The following is a 21248-nucleotide window of genomic DNA, read 5'->3' on the forward strand; positions in this document are numbered from 1 at the left end:
TTAAAGGAATTACACTGTCTGGGGAGAGGGGGAGAGAGGAGAGTGGGAGATTATAGAGGGAGGTGAGAGGAAGTAACACGAAAAAGAGGAGGGAAGTAGAACAGGCAAGATAAGGCGGGTATCTTTTCAATATCATCTGCCCAGTTCAAGCAATTCACTGTCGGAGGATGGAGAGGGAAAAAGAGGGATTTTAAGAGAGTGTGAAAGTGGAAAAGGTGTGAAGGTGGGAGGGAAATAAGAGAGAGATGAAGGCCATTTACACAAGATGTAATGAAGCAATATCTGCAGCTATTTTGGTTGAGTGGCTCCAAAATAGTAATCTGGCCCAGAAGCTGAAGAGAATGTGGTTAGGTTAAAGCATGTTAGTCACTGGAGTTATCAATGAGGCTACTGTTGTTAAAGAGGTACAGTATGATTAAGGTTAGCCTATATGGCCAGGCCTGTGAGGGGCTTAACAGGAAGTTATAGCGTAATAGAGCCAGCCCTCAGTAGGTTCACATACTATAATTTCACATAATAAGTTCACATGCACTCAGTGGTCCCTTTATTAAATACTCATATACAATCTATTACAATCCAATACAAAAGCCCTGCTGTAACATCTATCTTCACAAAGCTCATTATGTTCAGATTTTGGTGATATCATTGGAAACGTCATGTAGGGCTCAGCAATATATCAATATTAATACATATAGTGATATGAGACTAGCTATGATCTAAGATTTTGGACACTGTAATACTGTAAGTGTTGTCTTGTCCTGGTTTTAAAGGCTGTATCACAGTGATGTATTTTTCCTGAACTTAACAGACTGTTCTGGCAGTTCAACCATTTGCCTCTACCAACTTAGTCATTACATCCACATTAAGATTATTTATTAAAAAAAAATTATTAGGAAAATAGTTTGTGAAAGCACCAATAGTCAACACTAAATATCATTGCACTATCAATATCACAGTATTTGTTGTAATATATCATGATATTTTCTCCATATTGCCCAGCCCAAGTGTGATGTATTGTATTGGAGGTAAGTCATGTAAACAACCGTAAGAAGAATAAAATAGGCATACATTTAAAATGCAATAAGCATCTTATTTTTGGCTTAATGTAATAAAAAGCAAAGCAAGTAGTTGTCATGAAACTATATGATTTCATAGGATTTTATGCGTTTGGCTTTGCTGTTTCTTGTGCAAACATACAAAGCTAAAGTGGCTATCTAGCAAGCCACATGCTTCTGGGATACGATGTTGTCTATTGCCATAATGAGCCTGGATCCATACTCTAGATTGTGCATATCATTTCAAAAGCTCATACTGCATAGTGTTGCAAAGGCCAATTTAATTACAGTATAACAATAAAATGCAGTGAATGTCATGGCAGGCACCTACATTCCCATTTTATCTCCCACCTGAAACATATATTAAAAGAGAGCATGACTTTTATATCTTGAAATGGTGTGGTTTAATATATAGGCAGCTGATTGGTACTGAAGGTGGTAACGTCTGTTATTTTGATAATGGATACCATTAGTCATGGGACTCCTAGACAGTGCTTCCAATATGGACAACGGTATGTTTGCAGCTCGTCACTAAGATAACATATCCCCTTTCATTAGGAATACAGCATACAGTGCTTTTACACAGATAAAAGCAGAATTGTCTGATTTGATATGACATTTGATCATACTCTGGACACCTACACTTGTTTCAGACGCCGCCTCTGCAGTTTGCTAAAATCCCAAACTATAAAACTTGAGCTTTCTGGGTAAACCTATGGTCTCCCAGCTCCAACAGGCCACACAATGGGCCCTCTGTCAGTTCTTCAGCCTTTCTGCTCCTAACTGGTATAATTTGTTTTCTGCATGCTCAGTAATAAATCTTTTATGACCTGCTCACCTTTGCATTTGAATCAGATGCCTATGGCTACTGCTCCCCACAGTTAGGGAATTAATTTCTGTCTTTATCTAAAATGCTGTTTCAACACTTCACTACGTCAAAAGCTTTAATGCCGCCCTCATCGCTCTGCTCAGCTCATACAAAGCCAAGAACAAGAGAGGAAGAGAGGACACGAGCGGAGGGCAGGTAGGAATGTTTCAAACTAGCTGACTGCACTTCATTCTTACCAAGACTATGCCGTTGTGTGAGGACAGAAACAGATGTGAAAGAGAGAGGGAGAAGAGGGGGGGTCAAGGTAGACAGAATTCACTGATGAGCAGAGAGAGGAAGGACACAGTGAATGCAGAAGTAAAGAATGGAGGAAGCGGCAAATGGAAAAGGGAGTCATTATGAATACAGGAATTCAAGGATGCAAAGAGAGCTAAGACCAAAAAGAATAAAACAAAGGACAAAAGTTGCAAGTCTGCAGTTATAACAGTCCAGAAAAAGGTCCTGAGGTGATTGGAGATTAACTGCAAATAACAAAGGAAAACAGAGAGAATACTAAGTTGTTGCATCGATAATTAAAGGTCTTAGGGCTGGGTGATATGGCCAAAAATGTTACATTAAAAAATGTTCATAAATCTGAGGTAGATTCAAGAGAATAAAAATAATGTCAATAAATAAATCAATAAACAGACAAAGAAATCTTAACTCTGGTCAACAGCACGTCAAACTCTTCAAACAGACAACAAAATAAATAGACAAAAGAAAAACCTCACCTGTGGTCAGTATTTTCTGTGCAAGGTTTAAACTATATGTCATTTCTGCTGTTCCTCAATCAAAACAAGAACAAAAGATGGACTTTGATGATGTTGTGAAGTAGCATGCGATCATAATTCCTAATAATGGACACCTCAAGGGACATTATCCCACTTCTACCAGGCTTACTTGCCAAAGAAAACAAATTAAGACCATTCATTTATGTTTTCATGCATCTTGCAATCAGAATGTTTTTTTTACAAACCATAACTCGGTGTCCCTGGTAACAGCTGTGGGTTTACCTGGAGCAATCATTACCAAACCCAAGGGTGTTATGCGATGGAAACACTGTCCACTGCTCCAGTTAATAGAACAACCCTGAGATACAACTTGGCCATGGAAGATATTACTTGTCTGCTTAGCTTATAGAACCCTTTGTCCCACAATGAGTCATAGGGCTCTAGTTTCCCGGCACAGCGCAGGTGGCACAGTGTGGCGAATCCCGCGCAGAGCTAGTTTCGAGCAGCGCAACCCGAGGCGCGCTCAGTTTGGTAGTTTGGCAGACTGAGGTGCGCTGAGATGGGTGTGGTGGCGCAGCAGGGGGAGGTGTCGACAGATCCAGCTTGGCACAGTGACAGTTTCGTGACAAAAGGCTTTGCCGAAGGTACGCTAAAAGCTCGTCATCTGAAACCAGGTCTACTGTCAGCGCAGGGGGAGCGCAGCCGGTGTAAGCCGAAGTTTGGCTGACCGGCGGACAGTGCACACACGTCACCAAAACCTCACAGGCAGGTTTCCAGAATATCAGGCATATTAATAATGCAATAAATACCCACAAAAACCACTATTCAATGCAACTATCTGCAATCAGCACATAAATGTATCTCTATACCGACTGTCCCATCACATCTGATGTCAGATCAAAGGGGATTGGCACCGTTTGGCACGTTTGGCACGTGTAATGGGAACCCAACCTGATTTGATTAACACAGCCTGCAAACTAATGAGTTCACAGCCAACCACAAACAGCCACAGCATCAGATAGGGAGTATATATTCAGCATCTGTCATCTTAGAAAAGTCAAAAGAAAAGAAACAGAGTGAGACTGCGAGAGAGAAAGAGAGAGCGCGCGCGCATGAGAGAAACGCAACATTGATTTACAATTGTGATGACCTCCTCCGAGGCTACCTTTGCATCATCAGTCCGTGGAGGTCTGCTCGCAGTTCCGTATATTCGGACACTGCGAGCAGACCTCCCGGAACAAAACATAAGTTTCCTCCTGGGAGAAGTTTGGCCGTCTGACGCTGCTGCTCTCTTCTGCTACGGTGAATTGAGTAAACTCTCATTATGCCTTCGCGCGACGTATTTAAGGGCGAGGAGAGGGGCTCATTTGATTGGTGTGATGTGTGTAAAACCCACTCCACGCCTTCTCTCCTCCCTCTTTCCGACTTGCGCCGGTAGGAGGACCGGAGGTGGGAAAGAGGAGTAGCTGCGCCAGGGCGCACGGTGTGCCAAACTTACAAAATCAGTAAGTTGCAGTCACCATCCTGTGGTGTTTAGAGAATGAGGTGTTGAAGGACTGCACTCAGTGTTGGAAATTAATTGTAAATGGAGGCTTTGAAAGCATCGCTGTAGCTATGGTTACTCATATTAGATATAGGCTGATGCTGCAGCCAATCAGTGTAAAGTATTCACCCAGACCATGCCATAATTCAAAACAACAATCTATCTAACATGGCGGATATCATGTTCACATACAAGGAAATGTATTCTCATTATGTATATCAACATCAGGTAATTTTATTCTAATGAAACAGCCTCAAGTAACGTAAGCTATGCTGACATTAACTTGCTAACTCACCATTAGATGAGTCAATTACTGATGCAGCTACTGTAGCTAACATCATGTGGCAAATTTAATTATTGGTAGACTCACAAGTCAGTCTTTAGACGCTTTGCTTAACTAAAGACTGATGACTTTCTCCCTGATTTTGTGTTTAGATGGGCGGATACAATTTCAGAGTTTAAAAAACTCCCTACGTTGCAGAACCAATAGTAAATCTGCAGGGCGGACCTTCTGTGGCTCGCTGAACTCTTGTGCTTGTAAACATAGTCCCACTAGAAACACGTGTAGCGGTACAAAATGGCTCAGCCGTGCTCGCAGAAAACACCGTCAAAGTTAGTGGATGTTTGTCGCGTTTGTGGCGACACTTTCTCGCCAACTAAAAGAAATAAACATAATCTTTTACAAGGCCATGACTCATCCGTCCGACCAGACTATAGAGGGAATCGCCTTGTTGTTTACAAATACTCCCGGGTAGAAAACCAGCAGAGCTTTTAGCTATATATATATAGCCTATATATCACATTTTTCACATCACTGTACCACCGTTTGGACTAATCCGATGTTTGTAAAGTCTATAAACACAATGATTGAACAAACATTACTATTTCTGTGTGCACGTTTAGCTGGGCTAACCGTTAGCTGTTAGCCCTGTTAGCCGTTAGCAGTGTCTGTAATAGGTAATAACTCATTAAACGGTCCGTGAAAAAAATATCTTTTCCAGCGGATATCTTAGTTACAACATGGTTGAGCTAGCAAAGCAGTTTTGTGTTGCTATGTGTGGTATTTATTCAGTTTTGGGAAATCACGACGTCTAGAAAGCATCAGCGGCTGCAGCTGACAGGGACAGCTAACACTAGCAGCAAAGCTAACATCAGGACGTCATCTGTTAAAAGCCTCCCGTTGTCGGATACGACATGGAACTACTCCAATTAGCTCAATCATGTTGTAACTAACACATCCGCTGGAAAAAATATTTTCTTCACGGATGAGCACACGTTTGATAAAATGGAGTTAAATATCTCAGCATCCATTTTCAAGCTCTCTGTGTGTTTGTTTCCTTGCGGACGAGAAAAGGAGGAGCGCACATTTCCAAGAACGCGTGTCCTTTTCAAAAATGCAAGAGGCGTTGCTTTGTTGCCGGCCGTTTTCGCCGGTGTGTTAAACACACTTTAGAAAGGAGTGTCCCCAGACTATCAGAAGGCGGAGATCTCTGATTGTCTGGTGGCGAGACTACATTATTGGTAGCCCAGTCTCTGTCGTCCATGGTCAAAAAAATCATACTAAAAATAACTTAATGAGCGTGTTGAATGTTGCTGTAATGGCAGTGGCTGGTTTCGTCTTCTTCTTCTGTTTAATTGCAGGTGGTAACTGGTGTTTAAGGGGCATCAGTGCCCCCCTCTATCAGTTTATCTTTGGCTTAATTATATCAACAATTATCAAACATTTATTATATATCTGTTGTTGTGCCAACCAGCCCTAGTTGTGACATCGGTGATATCAGGAGTAGGCAGGATATTCTCGGATATATCCTGAAGAGTGTGATAGCTATTCTTTGTCAAACTGTATTATGTGACAATATTGCGAGACTAAAAAAGTGAAGCTTGTCACGGATGCAATGCCAAGCGGTTTGAAAATCAATTAGGATTTAAGTAGCCAGAATTTCCATCTACGACAATAGCAGCATCTCTGCTTGTAGATGCTTGTCCTGGCAGAATAAAAGTGCTTCAGAGGCAAAGTAAGTGGCAAAGAGAGTGGAGTGAAGAGATAGGGAAATAACAGGGAAAGAGAAAGATGGGGTGACGGCTGGGAGCTACAGTTGAGAGCTACACATAGGATGAGGGTGTAACCTATTTGTTGTCAAACAGACTGAAAAATGACACAGAGCCAACAGAGCCTGACAAATAGAGTGCCTTTTACACAGAACAAGAGAGAGGGAGCATACCGTATGGAATAGAAGATGGGAAGGGGCAAGAGGGAAGTTTTTTTAGTTATTTTCTTTTCTTTGGACTTGGACTTTATGAGAGTGTGTTTGTGCACTCCTCTCTGTAGTGTGTTTGTGTGTAGTCTCTAGGAGTGCTGGCTACAGGGAATACCAATCCTTTTCAGTCTCTGCATGAGCTGAATTGACTATTTCCTACAATAACAACACTGCTTTGTGTACCTGGGGTCTGTGTCACTGTGGAAAGCTTTGTGTGCAATGCATATGTCATGTATGAGACGATCTCTTATTGCAGGCACATTATCACATTTAAAGGCAAATTTCATTCATTCTATACCTCCAGAAATGGAAAAACTTTCTCTGCCCCCAACCCATCTCTGCTTGGACTAAGATGACTCTGACATGTCTCTAAGGTGGTATTAACACACAATGACTGCTCCCAGCTGTCCACTCACACACACACACACACTGTCCCGGCGCTGACCTGTTAGTAGGTGGTAATGGTACAGGGGCCAACAGCCTTACAGATGTTCCTATCGTTAATGTAATACAGCCTCACTTGCCTCACTGTAAAACTGATTTATCTTAAAGGGATAGTGCATCCAAAAATGAAAATTCAGCCATTATCTACCCACCCATATGCCGAGGGAGGCTCAGGTGAAGTTTTAGAGTCCTCACATCACTTGCGGAGATCCCAGGGGAGAGGGGGAAGCAACACAACTCCACCTAATGGAGGCTTACGGCGCCACAGATTCAAACGCCCAAAAACACATAATTGAAACCACAAAATATCTGCATACTGCTCGTCCGTAGTGATCCAAGTGTCCTGAAGCCCCGACATTAATAGTTGTTTGGAAAAACGTCATTTGAACTCTGTTTATAGCCTGACTGTAGCCTGCAGCTCTGACTGTCTCTCTGTGCACCGCGCTCACTTGTGCACGCTTGTGCGAGACCAGCGAAAGCACAGCACAACTATCCCTTTAACTCTTACACTATTGTTTTTGCTGAAAACACTCATACCAACTGTAAAGGAAAAAAGAATGACAGAAAGGAAGAAAGACGGACAGCAACCAAGGAACAAGGAAAGAAAGGCAGGGAAGGAGGTTAACGAGAGGAGAATAAAAGGAGGGCAACAAAGAAATGGAAGGTTGGATAAAGTGAAGAGACAGTAAAGAAGGAATGAGAGGAACAAAATGGATAGATGAATAAATGCATTGGTATATAGACAGTAAAAATGTGACTCATACCACTTGTCCATTCTGGGGGTTTTTGTGGGCGTAGGGAGGACCTCTGATGTGATTCCACATCTGACCAGATGTCATGGCAAAAACTACACACTAGAGAGAGACAGTGAGAGGGACAAAGACAGATAGGAGAGAGCGTGAATAAACCATCATTGGCATGAAAATACAAGTATTATTATCACGATTTTTAACAGAGTGTGTGAAATTGTTCCTTCTCAATATATGACTCAGAGACATAAAAATTAAAGTGTTGTTAAAACGGGCAGAAAATTCCACTAATGAGGTGAGATTACTGAACTCAATTTATTTCCAGAGCGGTTTCACTTGACTTACAGCATGTCCCTGGCTTATGAAGGCAGATATTTTTGGCAGAACATATATTTAACTTCTCACAGTGGATTAAAAGGTTTCCACCTAAAATCAAACGTGTGTGTGTGTGTATTTCTGCATCATACCAGTGCAGCCATGGCCCATCCAGTCTTGTTGTATATGAATTCCAAGTTGTTCCTCCTCAGATACAGCAGACCGCCAACCAAAGACACTAACAGAGCCAGAGCGATAGTCCCCGAATAATTAGGAGGACGGAAGACACGGATCTGGTGAGAGAGAGAAAGCATATAAATTTCACTGCACAATTGTAACTGTAGGAACCAGACGAACCCAAGAGCTCATGTTTTATTTGCTCTGGCAGATGCATCTGTTCCCCAAGACCCAATCACAACGGTTTATTTAATATAGGGTGTATTTCAGATGATGACTGACAACCTACAGACGCTTCGCACTGTATGCAAAACATGTTACATCGCCATTTTTGGCTTGTACACCCTCACACCAGGGATACTATGGCAGAGCATAAAGCTAGCCTAGATAAAAGGAGCGCCTTTGATGCATTTTCCAAAACAATCAAAATGGCTGCAGCTGATGTGGAACTTTCTGTTAAGTACTATTTTCAAATTCTGATTGGAAAAACTGCAACCCCCATTCGGCACTACATAGTTTGTTGCTTTGACTGGTTGTACTTTTTTGTGTCCAGAGGCATTTTAATGACAAGAGGCTCCAGACGAACTCCCATTTATGATATGGTCAGGCTAGTACAACTGTATAAATGTATACAAATATGTATTGATTTCTTAGCGCAGTGAATATTGTTAAAAGAACATCCTTTAACCTTAACTCTTGAAAAGCCATTCAGCCATTCATTTTCAAATCTATTCAATATATCTGCTGAGTTTATTTATTCATTCATTCTAAATGTTTAGTTTTGTATTTTAAATAAACTTTCCTCACCCTGACTGTTAGAAAGTCATTTTGAAAATGTCAAATGTCAAAGCTGTTTACAAAATTCCAATTCACAAAGCTAGGTGTTCAACAAAGACTCTTTGAACCTGTGAAAAAATGTCAAAAGGCAATTTTATTTATACAACACATTTAATGACACATGAACTCAAAGAACTTCACATTGACAAACAATGTACAGTATAACGACTGCATTTTGAATTACTTGCACTCTTCTGATTGATTCTTTGGATAATCCTGTAAATAGAGCTACCCAACATGCTTGAGATGAATGCATGAACCACTTTCTCAGAGTGAGTTTGAGATATGAGTGCTCTAAGTTTAAAATGTGGCAACTGTGGGCTTATGAGCAAATTCAGTACCATTTTATCTTTAGGTTGTCAAATCAAATACCACTAATGATTGATTCAATCTGTTTCTCCACCCTTCTGTAAAAGACATCTTGAAAAGATGGCTCAAAAAATGGAAAATCCCACTACATAGTTTTAAAACAAGTAAAGAAATGATACTTCTGTAATGTCCCTATCCTGAAACTGAACCCTGGAAGTGGTTATTATTAGGGCTGGGCGACATGGACAAAAATTCAGATCTCAGTATTTTCAGGCTGAATGGCGATACGTGATATATATATCTTGGTATTCTCTACAAAACGGGCTACATGTTCAGTTGCAAGCTAGAGATGCAGGAGAGAAACTGAACTCCAAACCACAGAGATTTAGTTAGAAGCTACAAACGTACTGAGAGCTGAACACACAGAGACTTCTAAAAACCTTTGAATGGTTTCTAAAAACCTTCCTCTCTGGTCTCCTGAAGACAGAGGTGAGTAGAGTCTCCAAACACACACACACTTGTTTGAGGGGGAGAAGCTGGGGCGTCCAGTGTTGGCTCTGTGGTTGGCTAGAAGTCACCACTACCAGCTTGAGGGCGGGCGGACCGGCTTTCGGACCTACTTTGGAGAGGGTCCATCTCTGGCGCAGCTTGGCGTGGGACGGTGCGTCTTAACTGACAATGGAAACGCAAATCGCCGCAGCATGGCTCGGTGCCACCAAAAGTGACAGTGGAAACGGCCCAAAGACTTGTACGTGTACTGCTGCGGTAATTTCATTCATCTCACAGACTGATTAAGTGCAGCACATGGAACTTATAGACCAATGTCGCACCGGTCCGATGCTATGTTAATAGACAGATTAAACAGTGTAGCAGCACTGTGTTTCTCTTGCTGGAGAACTTAGTGTGAGAGAGGAGAGATGCACGCTGGTATATGTTATGGAACACAACTTGACCCAATATCGATAAACAGTGTGGTCTAAATATGTGTCTTGCTTGAAAATACATCAATATATCTTACGGAGTCGGTATATCGCACACCCCTGGTCACTGACCCTTAAATAGCGGTGTAACGGTACACTGCTTTTGATTACAAACAGAACGATTCTTATTCTAACCCTTCAATTTGGAAAATAAAAAACACAACTTGAACTGTGGGAAACACAGTTTTCTCATTGCCACTGCACTCAAGACGCCAGCCTACACAACGCAACGGGCAACATCCTGTCTGCCCCTCCCATCCCAAAACCAATAAATTCTATTCCAGTGAGGAGTTCTAAGCCAGCTCATTGCAATGTGGGCCATTACCAGAAATAGAAGATCCTCTAATAACCTACAGGACTGATGTTGAGAGCCACTTTGGTTTTGTTGTGCATTATGAGAACGATGGCAAGAGAGCGGTGGGTAATAAAACCACAGCATGTTGCATCTGCTACATGACAGTAGGTAGGAAAACAAATTGAACGAAACGTGAATTTTGTGAACCGCTACACCTCTATCCTCAAGCAAGTGGTCATTTCAATAAAAACATAATGAAACGCTTGGTTTGCAGCCCCTTTTTAATAAGTTGTATATACGGACATGCTTCTTCCTGTTTTCAAAAATGAGATTTGTCAAATGTTTTCAAAACTGTTTCCCAGTTGGAATATATTTAATCAGTGGTAAGCTGCAGCACAATGGGAAGGCTCTCAAAACTTAATAAAAATGAGGTGGAACAACATTTAATAAGGTATAAAATAATTATATTAAAAAAAACAATAAAAAATAAAACTAAAAAATGTGCCTCTCAGGAACAGCTCTGCAGAATTATATTAACTTTAAAAACCATTGTCCAGGTCATTTAGTGAAAACCACTCTTTTGTTACTTCAGTATGTTTCTCATTCTTTTTCTCTTCCTGTGTGTGTGTGTGTGTGTGTGTGTGTGTGTGGCCATAAAGCCAAACTGACAACATGCTGTGTATGCTATTAACAGATGCAAGGGTAAAATGTTCCAATAGACAGAACGCTTATGTGTCACCAACACTGATTATGTCACCGATGAAAATGTGGGTGCCATCTGCTGCTGCTAAGTGTTATTGAATTAAAACCTTAGTGTGCATAATTCAGGGAGAAAGAGAGAAAGAAAATGAGATATAGTTCAAAGCTCTGCCAAACTATACGAGTCTACAGCCTAGCCTGGGACCTAGCATGTGTGTATGAGAAAAATATGAGACTGTGACACATGTAAAGATGCATCTCTTCCAAATACACAAAGGACATACAGTGGAACAAAGTAGAAATGGTGCTTTACTTACAGACTTATTTTAAATTTTTTAGCAATAATAGGCTTGTTTTATAATTATTTAACAAGAGCACTATTAAATTTTAGTTATTATGTTTTAATTGTAGTTGGAGAAAACATTTAAAGATACAGTGAACTCTAATAGTGCATATGACCATGTAATACATTTAGTCAGTCAAAGTTTATCTCTGTAAAACTGAACAGAACAGAAAATTACAGCAAGAACTAATAGTTGATGACTGTTTGTACAAGCTCCTCCACATTCCCCATCTATCCTTATTGTCACTTTGGACATTATAGGCTTCTCTACACTGATTTCATTTGAGTTTCTCCATCCCACGAATGTATTCATCTCACCATTTTTTCGATCAAATGTCTGTCCTTTTTATTTTTTTTCCTTTTCTGTTCTGTTCCTAATTCATGCGGTAAAGTCACATTGAAGTGCCTGAAAGCTAGCACTTAGTGTAAGTGCTCCCCATCGCCTTCAGTGAAAGGCAGCTTTTTGAATCTAGATCCATCAACAGGATGTCAGCAGGATGCTTGGACTCTGTCCACCAGTACTTGGCTGACAGGTTGCTCGGGGAAGAAGAAAGTGTAGTCAGACGGTCGAAGGTTTGATCTCTCAGGTGCCAACAACTTAAGTGCCTCCAAGCAAGGGCAAGTCACGCCCACTGCATGTGTAACACCCTGTCCCTATGACACAGGCAACATTACATCCGCCCTTGCAAAGATTAAAGATGTCTTCAGACATAACCTGTTTGGTGCAAACAAAAAAACCTGTTTGCCTGTTTGGATTGGTTTGTTAAAAAAGTGCTTCACCAATTTAGCATGTTGGAGAGTTCAATCAAAGGCTTGCACTAAACAATCCTACAAGACTCCTTTAGGGTCTCTGACCACCTTGAGGCAGAATTAACTGCAGTTTGTGGTGCAAAACCAAAGCAAACCCATTTCAACACTTTATTAATGCCTTTATTTTTAGGGATTATAGCATTAAAATACATTTTAGCGCTAAAGCTTTTCTAATGCAAATGCTAAATACCTTGTAAATCCATCTATTAGTAATGGGAACTTTCAAGGAAGCAATATTAAAGCTGATTTAAATAAGAAGTATACATTTTTATGTAAGATCAACACCTCACAACAAAGCACCACACTGAATTGTCCCCTATATTGGGATTGTATGTACCAACACTACATTCTTTTGCAAATGTAGGCACATTTCTTGCAAATGACCATGTGTGAGTGTGTGTGTGTGTGTGTGGTACCTGAACATCTGTGCGGTCTGCAATCCACTTGGCCAGCTGCTCTGAAGCAAAGCCAATCCTTTGCAGGTCAAACGTATCAGCTCTCTTGGGCTTCCCCTTCGCTGGGAAATGCATGAAGGTTGGAGCGCTGTTCATGTTCAACTAGAGAGAAAGAGGAAAACAGGGGTGGGGGATGTCGAGTTAATGTCATCTCTGACACGTCAGGCATACTAAGTAACAGATAAAGACACATCATCAGTCATAATATCTTCAGCAACAGATTGATGTTGGGGCTCGCTTAGCATCATATGTCTTACTGTTTTCAGTCTCCATTAGTAATCTTAGCTAAATACTCACCTCTCTGCCTTTGTATTGTTAAAATTCATGCTTTGTTTTTTGTTTGTTTCTTGACTGCAGATATTAGCTATCTAAAAATATCCTTTTAATTAACAATGCCTGACATTGTCTGGGCTTATATCTATTGTTTATATTTCCATCATCACATTACACAACTGGTTCATTCTCCAAAGTATGTATTCATTAGTGCTTGGAATAATGTAATTCTCTTTCTGCCTGCCTACCACAATCACATTAACATTTTTATAACTTGTTAGATCATTCAGCAGCCAGCTGACACTCCAACAAATAAAAATATATATCACTGTTGGGACATAATTGTTGATAAGTTATGTATTCTAACAGTGTGCCATTAGGAACCGAGTCCAAACATTCACACACAGTTTTGTTGGTGAGTGATCCCCAAAGTGGCACATACAACTAAAACTCAGCCAGCAGCTTGTATGAGAATATCCTTACTGACAGCGAGCATCACAGAGCAAAGCTGCAGATGCTCACTCTGCCTCTATATCAGTGGCATTCTGCAAGTGCACAACGCCTTTAAAGTGCTGCAGTTGGCTCAATACTGCATTTGCACTTATATGAAGAGAGGCTGTCCAAATCCTATCCACTCGTTCCAGCTATCTCCAGATGTCACTCTGTGCTTTCAGACAACATAAATAGCGAGGGTGTAGCTAACGATTATTTTCAAAATTGATTTATCAGCCCATTATCTTCTCAATTAATGGATTAACTGATTTGTCAATAAAATAGTGAAATATGCCCTGTGTGACTTCCCAGAGCACAGGGTGACAACTTCAAATGGTATGTTTTAGCCCAGTGGTTCCCAACTGGTGGGCCATGGTCCAAAAGTGGGTCGTGTGTCTAATGTGAATTGCTCAAGTGACTGATAAACGTGTCCAAGTTTGCAAAAAACATACTTCATTTTGAAGTACAGTGGATGTCCAGTACAGAGCTTTTATTTCAAAGTGCCGTTTCCTGCTGTAGAGTGAGTGACTATCGGACAGCTTCTTGACAGAGACAGCAAACCAGCTTGACGACATGGCCAAAAACAAGTGTGATGCTAAATATATTAAACTGTGTGGACTTTGATCTAATGATTATGGAGACATCTGGACCCCGTGGCTGTACCAGTTGGGAACCACTGTTTGTACTGGCCAACAGTCCTAAAATATTCAGTTTGTTATCATGTATGACCAAGAAAGGCATCAAATTCTCACATCTAAGAGGCAGTAAACCAACAAGTCTTTGGCTTTTTTTGCTTCAAAAATAGTTGTCAATCAATATTCTGCCAATCAACTCATCGATCAGTCGACTAATCTTTGCAGCTCCAATATACTGTATAGTAGAAGAAATAATTTTGGCATACAAAGGATATTTTTATACAGATTTATTCTTGTGTCAAAAACACCTTTCCCAAATCTGGCTGGCTTTACAATCTCACTATGCAGCTGTACTTTGTAGGAAAGTAAAAGTCTTGGGTCCTGACTCTGTATTGGGCAGATACTCGATATCAAATGACTTGGCACAAGAGTGTAGAAACAAGAGTGGAGACAAGAAATAACCCTCACAGATCATTAGATATAAGAATCTACATTAGTGTATTGTATTTCTATCATGTTATTTTCTGTGTGCATTGACCTAATTACAAGATAGCGAGTAGGTGTGTGTTGGCTATCACAGCTAATAATTGTATAGAGAGGACATCTCCAATAATTCTATATTTGCATAAATACATTCTTCTGTACAAAATGCATTACCCTGTTCTCTGTGTTTTCTCTTATACACACACGCATGTATGCACACTCACACACAGCTAAATAAAGACAACTGGTAGAACTTTCTCTTCCTTCCGCTCTCCCTCCCTCCATGTTTTACATCTCTTTAACTTCAAATCCCAGGGCTCCCTACAATTATCAACAACAATAAAGTCAACTGGTTTACTCTCTCCTGTTTTCTGTTTTCCCCAAGACACCTGGAGAAACATGGAGAGGAGGGGAAAAGGACGGAAATGAGCAGAGAAAGGGGAAAAGGAAGAAGACAGAAATGAGAGGAGAGTTGTTATGCAGGTTCTTTATCTCCATTAACTCGGAGCTTCGTTATAGAGTAGCCACGCTGTAGGTGTTAGAGATGAATGATGAATTAGGTGCATGTGTGCATTTGCATACAGAAGTGTAAACATGTACACATGCATGTATAAATGCCCATGAACACAAATAAAAAGCATGCATTCATGCAAAGACATACCAAAACACATGCAAACACTACAAGAAAAAAAAGGATGTTAATTAAATTAACTTTCAACTAAGCTTCAATGGGCTATATTTTTCATCACAAGAGCAGATGTGGATAGAATTGTGGAGAGCAAAAAGCCTTAAGGAAAAGTGTGAGAGAAGTCACGAGAAAGCCAGAGGGCATGAATTAACAATTAAATCAATAAAGGAAAAAGAAGTAACAGCTAGCGAAATATCAAGCAGGAAGAAAAGACAAAAAGGTATGTTTTAAGGAGCATGTATGACCATGTTTTAATGCTATCGTCACTGGATTAATTGCTCTCAAACAAATCAAGATAAAGGAAAAAAGAAGCAAAACCAGGCTATTTCTAACTGAGCACAGCTATTTAAAGTTCTAAGAGTAGAAAGTGTAGAATAAAAAGGGACGACTGGGAATTTACCTCTGTCATTTGTATCTTTTTCTGTATTTAGTTAAAGGTGCTTGCAGACAGCAGCCATTCGCTGGTGTTGAAGATTTTTTTTTTTTTCCCCAATATCTAGCATTTCTGATATCATAGAAGCCACACCGGAGGAAAAAACACAAAGGCACGTAAGTTTGTAGTTACAAAAATATCTCTTAAGTGAATAATGCTTTAATACCAGGGTACAAAGACACACAATGTTTTTCTTATTAAATCATTTATTTTTGTCTCTGGTTTGTGGGGGAGCCCAGCTACCGTCTTCATTTTGGTTTCATGGGTACAACACAAGATAAATGTATGTATATCCACAGCAGCACAGTTAACAACAACTGTGCCTCCCCGTCAAAACCTCCTGCCATCAATGTCACTGCACAGCAGAGCCTGTAAAAATAAGTGTGACTATGAAAATACGCCTATCTACACAGAATAACAGTAATTAAATACTTTATCCATGTACTGTATGTTTGTTTATGTTTGTACATACCATTTGTGTGCATGTCCTTGTATGCCTTTTTGCTTTTGCAGGACGTTGTGTGTCCTCGAGTCTTTCTGTGTGCATGTATGACTGTGTATGTACAATATGTGCTTTTTTTTACCATAAGGTTTTCTGTAAGGTCATTTGCTGAACTGTTGCTGAAATGTTGAAGGAACCTGTATTATTAGAAGTCAGCTAGCTGGTTTATGGAAGTGAAGGAGAGAGGAAGGACGGTAGAGAGAGAAGAACAACAGGGTTTGAAAGGATGCGAAGAAAAGGTTAAAGGCCAGTATGATGGAAGGAAAGGAAGGGTAAAATAGGAAGAAGCTGAGGTATGAAAGGCCGTAGGCCATGTGTGGCAGCAAACATTCACAAGTGATGATATAACCTGATCGCCCAACAACAGCACTTTGCCTTTACAGTGACTTTTCTTTTCTTATTTTTTTCATCAGAGTAACCAACAAAGGGAGTTTTGTTGTTTCTAGCTATTTATGAAGCAGAGCCCGCTACCTTCAGCATTCTGGTGAGAACTATGCTAAAAATAATCCTATACCAACACAATGCCAATTAGCCTTTGGTGCCAAATATGTTTTTCTAGGTCTTTTAGCTCCATTATATAAACACAAAAAATATAACTCACCAAAGGGAAAGGGAAAATTTGGATTTACAAAATTTGAAGCTTTCTGACTTCCACACTACTTTGTGAATGTGTTTTGCAAAAGTCATGGGTGGGTGATGATAACGGACTCACACAGAGAAAAAAAAGGGAGTTGTGTGCAAGCAGAGGGATGAGGAAGGGATAGAGGGAGAAAAATAAAGCATACAAGGTGCACCTTGCCATGGGTTTGGGTGAATATATTTTGGACTGATAATAGTAATTACCTGCTGGAAAACGTCAGCTCCCTCATCGTAGTCCACGACCGTGAAGAAGAGCTTGTTGGAAAATGCAGATGAGTAACGCCATGAGTTTGCCAGGACCTGGTACTCCTCATTTGCCTGCCTATGAGACGGTAATAAGAGAAGAATGAGAAACAAAAACAAAAACAGACAATCAATATATCTCATAAATTACATGTAGGTTAAAAGGAACTGCTTAACCCTTCTCAGACGCCAACCAACACCAATTTTGTGTAATGGTTTGCAAACCTGGAGGCAGGTAAAGTATTGGCATGAGAAGGGAACCAATACTGTGGCAGCCAAAAGAGAAAATGTGTACTCAAGGTGTCTGGTTTACTTTGTTGTTAATATGTCCTTCTTCCTCTGAGTACTTTTTTACAAATACTTAGTTTGACTGAAACTTTTCAGATTGTTTCCATTTCCTAACCTGCTTTTCTTTATCCTATAGAAGGTATTATTTTAATTCTGACAAGCCATGGGTACAGGCACTGCACAAGGGATGAAATGAATGCATTTATTCATGAAAAGACAAATAGCAGTATAAAAAGAGAGGACAATATCACCAGAAAAATCACAGCTAGTGACCTCAAAAACAGAAGGTAAAGATAGAGATGAAGTAAGCAAAAGGGACAAAGAGAAGAAGAAGGTGCGAGACTGAAAAAAAGATGCAGAGTCAGAACAAAGAAAGAAGATGACAAGAGTAAGAAAGGGACTCAGATCACATCTTTGGCAGCATCTCTCTATTCATGCCTTGGTTGAATTCACGATATGTTAAGATACATTTTCATTCCTCTCATCCCAGAGCCTGAATTGTCATTTAATTTCTACTTCTTTCAAACCTAAAGGTGTTATTTTAACCAGCTATGGTCTGTCCAGTCTATCACCTTGTCCTCCTACATGACAAGATAATCGTAGAAATGCCAAGAGGCAGTCTCTATTTTTCTATCATCTCTCTCTCCCCCTTGTCTCTGGCACTAGCTGTATGTCTCTTTTCCTCTGCTAAACTTCACTTTGACATTGTGTCTTATGTCAACTGCCTCTTGTGTTGGCTTTAATTAGTGGGAAATTGTCTGTCAGGATGTGTTATGTGCGCTGATGTTACATTGTTATCTGTGGAGCTAATGTTAGCATGGTCGCTTTGAAGTGTCTACTGTTTCGAAAAGTCAGCGGAGATGAAGTTGAAACTCAGGCCAGCAGACTGTCAGGGATTACCGTGGTGCTCAGCTCTGTCTGTAAACACCACTTTGCTGCAGTTGTCAAGGTGTCACTGAAATACGGTTTAACTGCCCTGAGTCCGTGTTATTTATTGTTGATTTACTTTCTGACAACTGTCCTTATCTTTTCTTTTCTTTTTTTTTCTGATGGGAGTTTTAGGAGTTTTCCTCTATAAGAAATGTCATCATGTTGCAAAACAAAAGAAAAGAAACAATATAATACAAAATATTGTTGTGAGAATGTAAGATGTTAAACTAATTTTGTGTGTCCTTTACCACAAGACACTTTAATTATAGACCCATGTTTTTTAGGGTTAATTATCTGTTTATTCAAATGGCATAAAAGATGTGCAACTGTAAGCATTTGGCTTTTTTCAAATGTAATTTATAAATTTGTCTTGCTGCATGCAAATGAGCTTTACGTGATGTCAGGCTCTTACCTTTACCAATTAATCTACATTTAAAGAAGTTTCACTGCATGAAAACACTGCTGTACAGATGGTGTTTTCATGAAACTGGCCTGTCTATGCTGTGGAAAGACACACATACTTTTGAAATAGGTGATACCTGACCAGAGGAGACAGCAAAGGGGCTGTGGTATTCGCTTTTACTCAAGTGGTACGGTGATAAAGTGGTTAGCATTGTCATCTCACAGCAAGAGGGTTCCTGGTTTGCACCTGGGGTAGGGGGCTTCCTTCTGTGCAGAGTTTGCATGTTCTCCCCATGTCAGCATGGGTATTCTCAGGGTACTCCGGCTTCCTCCGGTGATAATCTGGCAACCTGTCCAGGGTGTACCCCACCTCTTGCCCAGTGTCAGCTGGGATAGGCTCCACAGCTTGATTTATATTTCATCAACATTGCCTACTTTTATTGTTTGATTGGAGTTTGTTCTGAGTTTGAGAGCATGAGATACAGGTTCTATCATTTGTGTGTCTGTGATGGTGGGCATATGAAAATGCATAAGTATATCTGTAGTTCCAACAACCGCCCTACAGCCAGCGAAAATCTAGAAATGCATCATCCAGCTGATTTTCGATGGGGACGAGCAGGGAGACCTGGGCACTACTAAGATAAAGGGAAGTTTACTGTAGTTCATTCACACATACTACAAGCATTGTTATGATACAAAACTGGCTAAAAAGTAGCCCTTTAATTCAGCAATACTTTTCACTTTTGCGAATTTCTAGTCTGTGTTCCTTAAACTCAACCGGTCTCAACTATTTGATATAATTTCAACTGATAATCACATTTGTATGGAGGAGAAACGCCATGAAAGATGATGTGATGCAAAACAGTTTTCAGTCTGTTAATCTGTGCCCATCCCCTACAGTATGTGAGCACGACAAGCAACCATTTAAGTCTAATAACAGTCTCCATATCTGTCACATCAAGGCAACATAAATTAACCAGCACAACAAGCCAGGGACTTGAATTATTAAAAAATTACAAAAACTTTTTCAATTATTTATTTTTTAAAGTCTAGTAGCGAAAATGCTGTGAGAGACTGCTGTGAACCCCAGCATTAATACTTCATCATTTAGCATGACATTTTTGTTCCAGCATGAATTATACATGTCCATATGCATTGTTGTACAGTAGGTTCACTGTGAGCTGCTGTTTGTCTTTACTTAGCCATGTCTTCACTTTATTTTTTTATTCTTTTTATTTATTTATTTTCAGTTGGCCTTACGTATTTTTGTAAATAATGTATAATTATATATTATATATATACAGTCAGGTCCATAATTATTTGGACAATGATACAGTTGTCATCATTTTGGCTCTGTACACCACCACAAAGGGTTTTAAATGAAACAATGAATACCTGCTTAAAGTGCAGACTCTCAGCTTTCATTTAAGGCTTTTTTCAAAAATGTAGTATGAACCGTGTAGGAATGACAAGCATTTCTTCACACAGTCCCCCAACTTTAAGGGCTCATAAGTATTTGGACAAACTAACATAATCATCAATTAAACAGTCAGTTTTAATACTTGGTTGCAAATCCTTCACAGTCAATGACTGCCTGAAGTGTTGGACACATAGGCATCATCAGATGCTGGGTTTCTTCCCTGGTGATGCTCTGCCAGCCCTTTACTGCAGCCGTCTGCACTTCCTGCTTGTGTTTTGGGTGTTTTGCCCTCAGTTTTGGCTTCAGCAAGAGAAACGCATGCTCAGTTGGATTCAGGTCAGATGATATGACTTGGCCATTGCAGAACATTCCACTTCTTTGCCTTAAAAATGTCTTTGGTTGCTTTTGCAATATGCTTCAGGTCAATGTCCATCTGCACTGTGAAGCATCGTCCAATGAGTTTTGAAGCATTTAGTTGAATCTGAGCAGATAATGGTGCCCCAAACACTTCAGCTTTCATCCTGCTGCTCTTGTAAGCAAGACAAGACTTCACCAGAATAAATACAGAGGGTTTATCACAAGATGCAAACCATTAGTTAGCCTTAAAAATGGAAGGCCAGATTAGAGTTTGTCAAAAACCATCTAAAAAGCCTGTACAGTTGTGGAACAGCATACTATGGACAGATAAAACAAAGATCAACTACCAGAATGATGGGAAGACAAGAGAAGGAAGAAAGGAAGGAACTGCTCATGATCCAAAGCACACCACCTCATCAGTGAAGCATGGTGGAGGTACTGTTATGTCATGGCCATGTATGGCTGCCAGTGGAACTGGTTCTCTTGTATTTATTGATGATGTGACTGCTGACAAGAGCAGCAGGATGAAAGCTGAAGTGTTTGGGGCACCATTATCTGCTCAGATTCAACCAAATGCTTCAAAACTCATTGGACG

General features: G+C 40.1%; 1 protein-coding gene across 1 annotated transcript in view; it reads right to left on the bottom strand.

Moving 5' to 3' along the window:
- tusc3 (tumor suppressor candidate 3) overlaps window positions 1–21248 on the bottom strand; it is a 101980-nt gene that overhangs the window by 38821 nt on the left and 41911 nt on the right. Inside the window, exons 3-6 of the mRNA XM_033622939.2 lie at window positions 17218–17335; window positions 12830–12970; window positions 8116–8256; window positions 7664–7753 (exon numbers count right to left, since the gene is read on the bottom strand). Coding sequence (XP_033478830.1) covers window positions 7664–7753; window positions 8116–8256; window positions 12830–12970; window positions 17218–17335 — 490 coding nt within the window. The remainder of the gene's footprint in view (window positions 1–7663; window positions 7754–8115; window positions 8257–12829; window positions 12971–17217; window positions 17336–21248) is intronic.

The sequence above is a fragment of the Epinephelus lanceolatus genome, chromosome 3, assembly GCF_041903045.1.
Source record: "Epinephelus lanceolatus isolate andai-2023 chromosome 3, ASM4190304v1, whole genome shotgun sequence".
Lineage (NCBI taxonomy): Eukaryota > Metazoa > Chordata > Actinopteri > Perciformes > Serranidae > Epinephelus > Epinephelus lanceolatus.